The sequence below is a fragment of the Quercus robur genome, chromosome 7, assembly GCF_932294415.1.
Source record: "Quercus robur chromosome 7, dhQueRobu3.1, whole genome shotgun sequence".
NCBI lineage: Eukaryota > Viridiplantae > Streptophyta > Magnoliopsida > Fagales > Fagaceae > Quercus > Quercus robur.
In genome coordinates, this window is record NC_065540.1 from 7,981,398 (window position 1) to 7,991,069 (window position 9,672).

Sequence of the window (9,672 nt, forward strand, 5' to 3'; positions counted from 1 at the left end):
TTTCTCCTAGATAGGATAAGCGCAGATCACGTATCCTCTCGTCTTATTGTTTAACATCCAGCACTTCTCACACAAATAAAGAATAAATATAAAACACCAAGCCGTTGCCGTTTTCTTTAACCAGGACAGGATTAGATTATTGGATAAGTAAAACGAACATTTAAAAATTTGTCGGGAGGGAGAAAGGGATGGAATGATGTGGATTTGTATTTCTAAGAGAGAGAGAGAGAGAGATTCACCTATTTGGAAGTATATTATAATAATAGAAAATAGTTTTTTTTTTTTTTTTAATTTTCTTACGTTCATTATTTTTATAGCATCCATTTATACTCTCCAAAAAGTAAAAAAAATCACAGTTAGGAGTTGTTTGGTAACGTATTTTAAACAATAATTTTCAATATTTAAACAACATTACATGTATTTTCACACGTTTTCACTCACATGTATTTTCAAAAAATACAAACAACATTACTAGAACAACATTACCAAACAGGCCCTTACATTCTATATTTTTATTCCTTTCCATTCAATCAATCCATTCAAGTTTCAACTACATTCTTTTATGAACTCCCAAACATAGAATAAATATTCATTAAAAACAAAAACATAAATGAGCCAAAATTTGTTTTAACCAAATTAATTGCACAAAAATTACATTGCTCGTGTCGAACCAGAATGCAACCAAACCAAGGTTAATTCAGTACTGACCACACACTACAGTGAGCACCAATTGGAAAAAATATCCTAAACTGCAGTCATGTAATCTCAGGTAATAGCTTCAGAAAATAAATTTTAATGGTGCATTACCAAGAAAACTGATATAGAGAAAGGCGGGGAGCATGAGATGTAGCTGACTTTGATAACTTTTGAAAAACAAAAGTAATGCCTGGGTGCGTATATTCTTAATACATGTTGAGTCACAAGCTAGACTCCATAACTTGGAGGTAAAATTACTTCATGGGTGGCAGCAACACAGTTCACCACCACTTCAAAAAAATTTATGAGGAAGTATACCTCAAACCGAGGGTAAGAAAAGCTTATTAATCTTCAAGTTCAATAATCTTGACCACAGAAGCATCCCCAACTTTCTGGCAAACAACAACTCGATCATGTGATTTAATGACACCCGATACCTTTCCATGATCAAGGGCAACCTTTAGAACTGACTCATTTGTTGCATTTGTAGACTCCGCCTGCGATTTTCAACAAATATTTAAACAATGTAAAACAAGGTAGCCAGGAACATATTGGGTGTAAAAAAAATGCAGAAGTGGTTTATATACCATGCAATTGTCTTTCAAGAGCTGAGATTAAATGTTAAAAAACTCAACTTTTAATCTCAGCCCTTGGATCAGAAATTTTTTTAACCTTTTAAACTTTTTTCTCTCATATTAAAGATGCAACTCTTGCTCCAGATCCAAACCCATATACCAATATTGAACATGTAAAGTAACTAATTCCAGGAAGCACTAAGATAATCAAAATTTTCTCATCATAAAAAACAGACCACCAAATTTTACATTCCTTGCAGGGTAACCTCAGATTGCAGTCAGGCTAGGGTGACCACGGAACTTATCATCAGTAGATTCAGTACATTAAAAACAAAGTCCTTGGCCAAGATATCTAAATCCACCTACAAGGGAGGCAGGGGCAACAGCAGCACTGAGGAGATGACAGTACTGGCAATAGGGACATACAGACCAGACCCGACTTCACTGCTCCTCACTAGACATAAAACTGAACTCATACTGAAGAAAGTTGCAAACCATACCCTAATCTCTCTCTGAAAAAAAAAATCAATTTGGTTTGAAAGCAGGTACCATGACCAGCCCAAGGTACACCATTAGGCTCAACCAAATATAATCAAGTCATCAACATTGATTTCAGGTCTGTTTGGATGATAAACAGATATAAAAAAGTTATTCCCAGAGAGTAAGAATCAGCATTTAAATAAAGGACTGACCGAAGACTAGATTATCATTTGATCCTGAAAGAGACCTCACCATATTAAAACAAACACATTTCCATATTCATTGATAGTTTTTGTTTTGTTTTTCTTAGCATTTACCAGAAAACAAAAACTAACAAAAATTGAAAACTTACAGGATGTCTGGGATCAGCAAGCATGGGGAAGAGACCTCTGACTATAAGTGATTGCCTTGCCTGCCAATTGCCAAAAAGAATTAAAATCATCGGCTAAGATATAAAGAGAAGGTACAAAGTAAATGACCATGAAACTTCAATAATTTAAGAGAGCATAAAAAGCAAGAACAGAGAAGAGTCAGTGTTTCAGGAAATTAGTTTAGTAACAAAGAGTTAAAACCATAGATGACAACATCCAAGTTTTACAGTAAATCAAGGCAATATTGATAGTACACTATGGCATACTATGTCATTATAAGATTACAGAATTGCAGTGTAATAATCCAGTGACTACTAAATAAGGTTATATAAAAGGAATATTACATTAGAGGGATAGCTTTCCCATAAATGATACGACAGACTACATGGTTGGTCCTGAACAAGAAAAAAAAGATGATAAACCTGAGCTTCAAAACCAATAGTAGAAGGGGAAGGTAACACGTACATCAAAAAATGCATAAGAAATAAAAATTCCAATATGGTACTCTGCCACCTATATGGCCATTGAACTAGTAATTTTTCGGGCTAATAATCAGATGCTACACATTATACTAAGCAACTCCTTAAAAATAGAGAGAAAGGGGGTGGGAGGGATAAGAGGATAATCAACAATATTTATCCCTTCATACTTCCTGAAACTATTTGAACATGGAGAACACAGATATTAGACAGAAGACATAGTAGAGGCAAAGAATTAAAAAAAAAAAATCAAAAGCATTGTAAAAGCAAACAAAAGAAATAACTACAGAAAACGATCGCTAGATAAATCAGAATCAACACTATACCTCAAACGCTCCAGTAAAGCTCCATTTTAGCTGATTTGTCTTAAGTCGGGGGATGACAACAGATAGAACTGGCATTGTTGGCCTATACTTGGCAATCAATCTGCACATACATATAATTAGACATGAGTCAAAATGATAAGCCGCACATGAATTTACAATATTGATTATACTATAAATGCACAACCCCACACCCCCCACCCCCCAAAAAAAAAAAAAAAAAAAAAAACCCCAAAAAAAAACTGCCCATATCTGAGGTTTGCAAACTCATAATTGGAAGGACGAGCAGATCATTCAATTTTCAATAGTAACCAACAGGAACACATCTGTATTTAACCATCCACGAAGAAAATACCTTGCAGCTCTTCCTGAAGAAGTGAAGCAAATAATAACAGATGCCTTCACCTTAATGGCAGCTCGAACCTAGAAAAATAAATATTGCCCAATAAGAAATCCTATTTAAAAATGCAATGATTTCAACAAGAACTACAACACATATATAATCAAATCCATAGTATCCATTAATGAATGAAACAGAAACATTGACAAGTAAATACCGCAGAGGAAGCAATAGATTCCAAGTGGGTCATCGGCTCTCCAACATATTTTACAGTCTTCTTGAAATAAAGGTCTTGGTTGAAAACCTTCTCTGCCTACAAGGATAATATCAGAGGGGAGGGAAATCATGAAAATCCTTGTACAAGGTGTATGAACATAAAACAAGAATTATTACACATTATTTTTGTGATAACGTTTTAAACTTTTTTTTTAATAATTAACACATTAAAATAAAATTCATCTGCTAAAATAAGTTTACAAGAAAATGTGCTCATCATTAATCTGAAACAAGGCAATTACTGGAGGCAAAAGAAAATCCTAGCAATGAGGGAACAATTGTTTGAATTGGGATCCTACATAGGATCGGTAAGAGGTCCTCATGGATTAGATTGAGGATTGTAAGATTCTACTTTACGTAAAAATAATAACAATAAATAAATAAATTGAAAATTACCAACAATAATGACATATGCTAAATAATCAGTAAAATCATTAAAGAAAAATGGATATATTTAAAATAATACAACTTTCATGCTCCATATCTCTAATAATTAAAATTCTCTTTGTAGACATGGGAAGGGGAAGGAAAATATATCACGTATAAACAATTCTAATTTTAGTTTCATGTGCCATTGAAGAAGAAGTGGGGTTTTGATTCTTTGGGGGAGAATGTAAAATGGCATTATAAAGTAGAGATAAAGCTCTAACGCTAAATAGGACAAAGTCATGCTAACTCATCCACTTGCTTCAACTAACAGCTTCATTAGTTCGTGAGAAACATTAGCTACCCACCATGTGTGCCACACTACACAGAACCATCTCTATTCTTATCAGCACCACGTGTGCCACTCAGACAACACACACTTCCCATAATAATTAGACAAATAAAGAATAAAGTAGGATACAAACAATAATGAGTTAGCTTTAATAGCCTTCTGTATCTTTCTCCCTTCTTTCTCAAATAACAATGGAGTATGGTTTTACCTTCCGCCATTAACCTCTCTATCTTGATGCCATACACGGTTATACATGTATCATTGTTGTGGTTTTCTTTTTGGCTGTATTTCACTTCATAAAATGAATGGAAAACCCAGCAGCTTCAAGGTGAACCAGGCCTCTCTCTCTCTCTCAAGGACCATTTTCTTTTCATGTAAAACCCAGCTGTTTTTTTTCCTCTTTTCATTTTGAGCTAAAAGAGGCTTTGGAGTATTGACCTATGCTTAACAATAAATAAATAAATAAATAATCCTTGCGGGAGAATCATCCAGGCTTGCCGATTGGGATCCCAATCCTACGCTATACCACGATCCAACTTGAGATTCTACCTCAATTTTACTTTGTATATGACTTTGCTATGATCTGGATCAATTTAGAGATGTAGGATCTATGATCCAGATTGGAATCCTAAAAATCATGTATGGTATAAACCCAAAAATAAATCCAGTCCATTATAGGGAATGTAATGAAATAGTCACCACCTTCCAATAAACTCAAAATTGTACTAGTTTCAACAAATTACAATTGTTGACATTTAAAGCAATAGCACCTCAGCATTATCAACAGAAACATATTGTAATTATATAATATTTGTGCACAGGGATGTTGCAAGGCTGGTTTGGTACTTCGGTTTAATCTGGACCCTATCATTCTCAACCATTCTGGATCTTACTAGTTCTATAATCTTCCAGTTTCAATTTGCAAGTTTAAAGCTCACATTCAAAAATATAAGTAATTTCAAGAAAAGACATACCTCAGAACAAATTTTACCAACGATGGAAATAGTCTCAACAGGGTACAACCCACGTAGAGTCTCAGCACCCAAAAGAATTGCATCACTTCCTGCATCCATTAGAAAAGGGGTAAATGATTTTGATTCTTTGTAATTCTTTTGATTCTTCATGTTCATCATGGAGTAGTCTCTTTTCAATAAAATCATTATTACTTGTAAAAAAAGGGGTAAATGTGCATGTCATACTTGCAAACAATGTCAAACAGAAACCATAAACACTAAAAGGAGGGTAAGGAACCAAAAATTGTCCTAAATTCAACAAACATGATAGTAGCTCAAACACAATCACATATAATATGCAATTACATATCAATGAAATCCATGCCTTTGGCCTCAAGAGTCTCTAAAGCAACTAGTGTTGAATCAAATAGTGACTCACCATCCAACACAGCATTAGCAACATCAGTAGCTTCTGCACGAGTTGGTCGCAAGTTGTCAGTCATACTGTCCACAACACGAGTAAGCACTGCAGGCTTTCCAGCCATGTTACACTTGTAGAGGGCAGCTTTTTGAAATAAAAACACCTGCCAGGTACATAGAGATAGATTAGGGGCATGCTCCATGTAGCAGTCTAAAAATTACATCAAGATAAAGAAAGCAATTACAGGCATCAAATCTTTACCATGGCCAACACAACCAATTAGCATTTATAACACGAAACATATTCAACTTTTGATATTAAAGTTATAGGGAGCACATCAAAGGATACATGGTATGCTGCATGCACCAAGATATGTCACATAATAACTGATATGTACCAACATTATAAAGATCTTGAGATTTCATATTAGACCCTTTGGATATTTTTGACAGATAAAAACAAAAAAGGGGAAAAGAATATCAGGGTTTGGAAACTAAACAATAAGCTAAAACAAAATCTTAGACATCACTAGATAAAGAGAATAGTGCAACTCCACATATTTCTTTTACTACATTGTAAGATTGAAAAGTATGTTAATGAGAATTCATAACATTGACGTAGGTAATATAAGAACTATTGTCTATATATGTAGGCAATTTGTCTATGTATGACCAGAACTGAATTAAGCACATCTATAAATCTATTAAATACCACATATTACAAGTGCAAAAGCTTAATACTCTAGAAATGAATCCTTTGTCCAAGTCAGGACACTTACCTTCTCAGGTGGGAGATCTATGCCCAAATTCCCACGGGAAAGGATAATACCATCTGCTTCTTGAAGGATCTCGTCAAAATGGTTTAACCCCTAACAGGAGAAACATAAATGCATTCATACCAATTAGCTTAATACTGCTATTGAAATGAAAATATAAAGTTATATGCCAAACTGAGATAATCTCATGAGCTAACAACATCTGCAACTCACCTCTACATTTTCAATCTTTGCAAAAATTTGAGTCTGACTGAGGTCACCCGACTTAGAAAGAAACTCTCGGGCCTGCATTTCAGCATAAAAAAAGTGTCAGTGATGTTATATAAAGTCAAAACATTTAGAATATTCAGAAACATTATCAGTTCGAGGAAGACACGGTAAAAGATACTATCTCAAGGAAAACTACTTGCCTGGCGAACGTCTTCTGCATGCCGGGTATATGATAGTGAGAGGAAGTCAATTTTATTTTGAACTCCCCAAGTACTTATAACCTAAAAAGAGTAATTGATACATCACAAAAAGCACTTTCAAAAATTTATGAGAGAGAGATAATGGCAGTGCAGCCCATTCATCAATCAATAAATGGTTTAAGTTCAAGACTCACCTCCTTGTCTCTATCAGAGAGGGTAGGCAGCTCAATATGAACTTGAGAGGCGTGCAAAGTGAACAACGACCCAGCCAGTGTTGCAGAGTTCTTACATACACAAACTACATCTTCCCCTTTCACTTCAGAAACCTGCTCAATTCCAGATAGATGAAATCAGTCACACACAAGTAAATCAGTTTCAAGCATGTTTATGACCAATCTTTGGACATAGTAAATGAAAATTGAAAAACAACATTCTGAAAGAAACATAAAGACCCATTCAACTGACATCAGCCGTAACGGTTGTCTGTCTCTTCTTACCTCCAGCCAAACTGAAGTAGTTTCACTTCCAGTGAACAGATATTGACCAACAAAAATGGTGTCTCCCTTCTTCACTGCCTGCAATAGCCAAATTCAAGGTTTAGTTTGTCTTTCAAGATTTTACTAACAAAGAGTGACTACAAAGAGACAACATTACCATGTAATTATAGACTGCATCTCTTTAAAAGATGAACACCAACACCAGGGTTTTGAGTTTGTTGAAGAGAGAACAAGGTCTTAGGAAAAGCCACGGTTATTTTATATGCGCATATGTTACTTCATTATTACAACTCAATGATTTAATTAGAAGTAAATCAGTATCACGCATATGGCATCTAGAACCCAAAATTCAGGCCCCACTTTACACAAGAAGAGCATCCAAAATTCTAAATAAACAGTTAACAATATTTCATTTATACATGCAAAAATGATGGATCATTCCATGAATCACCTTAACACATTGGAGGCTTAAATATATAAAACTGTAAAATAAAAGGTTCTCCAACACCCAATCCATCTGAAAACCCAAAACTCTGGATTTGATATGGTTTTTGTCCAGGCATAAGCACGGTTACTAAAACGCTATTTCCAAAGCGATGATTCTCTACTAGGATTAAAAATCATTGTGCCAGTATTTTGCAACTACAGTATCGAAAAGAATACTGATGTAAATATATGAAATATATTATCGAACCTTTGACAACCCATCAAAATTGATGGGCAGTAGCTCTGAGGTGGCTTCTTGATCGTGGTGTGGTGTTAATACAACAAAAGCATCAGCCTGAAGTGAAATAGCTTTCTCACTTTTATTAACAACTTGCATCTCAGCACCCACAGTGTCCAGCATAACCTGAAATTCCAAGAATAGTACCCTTATTATGGATTTTTTTTTTTTTTTAGTTTAATATAAACATGAAGTCATAGCAGCAAACTTTTAAGGGTAAGAAAAATTTATAACATGATACAGCACCCCAAATGAAGTGTCTGTGCATCCTAGAATGAAAAACCTTTTTTTTTTCTTTTTTTCTTTTTTTTCTTTTTTTACAAAAGCAATTCACACAACTTTATACTATCGGTACAAGCAATAAACCAAAATCAAAATCAATACTTAACAAGAAGAATTAAAGTTGTGTGCCTAATTTTAATTTTTAATGAACCACATAAAACAATAACAACAGCAATCCCAAAAATATTTATGCTCTGACTTGTATTTTATGCTGGCCATCAACCTTCAGCAATCTAATATATTCGACTAAGCACAGACACAGACGGAGTTTAATTAACCACATATAACTCTCTATATGCATAAGAATCCAACAAACAAAGACAAAATAAACTATCAGATATTAAAACAAACAATCAATAATAATAAATTTATACTGAGCTTGCATGCATTTGCTTTTAGCATCCAAAAACAGAACAGAGAGTTATATAGAAAGTACATACAGCGCAAAGCTTCTTGGTATTCTTCACAGCGGCCTTCAGAGTCTCCAGAGTCTCCTGATGATACTCCGGGTCTCCCCATGAAAAGTCGAATCGAGCCACTACAAAAAACACGCACACACACATTCAAAACCTAACAAACTGCTTTTACGAAGAAAAAAGAAAAAAACGAGCAAAGCTTTCGTACCTGACATTCCAGCCTTGAGGCAACCAGAAATGACCTCCAGGGATCGAGATTTAGGACCTAGAGTCCCCACAATCTTCGTCATTGCAGGAAAGAAACTCTGCAAAATTCAATCAAATTCAGATCCACGAACAAATGAGAGTAGAAAAAAAGCTTTAGATTAAAGAAATGAACAAGGAGTCGAAGATCGACGATTGCTTACAGGTTTGGATGGTTCGAGAATCGAGGCCATTCTGATCGGCTCTTCGAGAAGCAAGTGACTCGAATGCATCTTCGATGATCGGCGATAGCTCTCTGTAGCAAAACCAAATATCAAACGAAGAGAAAGATATTTCGGAGCGAGAGAGAGGCAGAAAGTGAAAAGTCCTTGAAATAGAGCTGGCTTAGAAGGGTTTTTGTTTAACCTTCCGAATATGCTTTTGTACTTGTACAGTGCCTTTGTTTTTTTTCTATAGTGGGTTTCCCACTCGGAGTGAATTACCTTTATTTTTGATTAGAAAGTATTGGAAAAAAGAAAAACCTGGTTCTGTGAGACCTTTCTACTTGCCTTGGGGAAATTCTTTTTTTTTTTTTCGTCAAAATGTTCGATTTATTGCGAGAATAAAAAAGTTCTAGGTACAACACGTGGCGTGACATAGCTAACCAGATTGACCCCGCCAACCACCTGAGCATCGCGCGTGCTGAGTGTGTAAGTGTAAGCGTATCGTGTCAATATAAAATTGATAATAATA

General features: G+C 34.9%; 1 protein-coding gene across 2 annotated transcripts; it reads right to left on the minus strand.

The window, feature by feature from the left end:
- Positions 1-821: 821 nt before the first annotated feature.
- Positions 822-9,355, minus strand: LOC126692032 (pyruvate kinase 1, cytosolic). 2 transcript variants are annotated; one of them, XM_050387438.1, is made up of 17 exons: positions 9,144-9,355; positions 8,945-9,041; positions 8,761-8,858; positions 8,009-8,164; positions 7,315-7,392; positions 7,012-7,143; positions 6,818-6,898; positions 6,621-6,692; positions 6,411-6,500; positions 5,651-5,795; positions 5,233-5,321; positions 3,482-3,577; positions 3,280-3,347; positions 2,928-3,027; positions 2,467-2,517; positions 2,104-2,163; positions 822-1,193 (listed from the first exon to the last, which is right to left on the minus strand). In XM_050387438.1, the coding sequence occupies exons 1-17, from the start codon at positions 9,210-9,212 to the stop codon at positions 1,041-1,043; spliced, it is 1,635 nt and encodes a 544-aa protein (XP_050243395.1). In that variant the 5' UTR covers positions 9,213-9,355; the 3' UTR covers positions 822-1,040. The 2 variants fall into 2 exon arrangements, with proteins under 2 accessions (XP_050243395.1, XP_050243396.1); XM_050387439.1 differs by lacking the exon at positions 2,467-2,517 and having other exon boundaries at positions 9,144-9,354.
- Between the last annotated feature and the right edge of the window lie 317 nt (positions 9,356-9,672).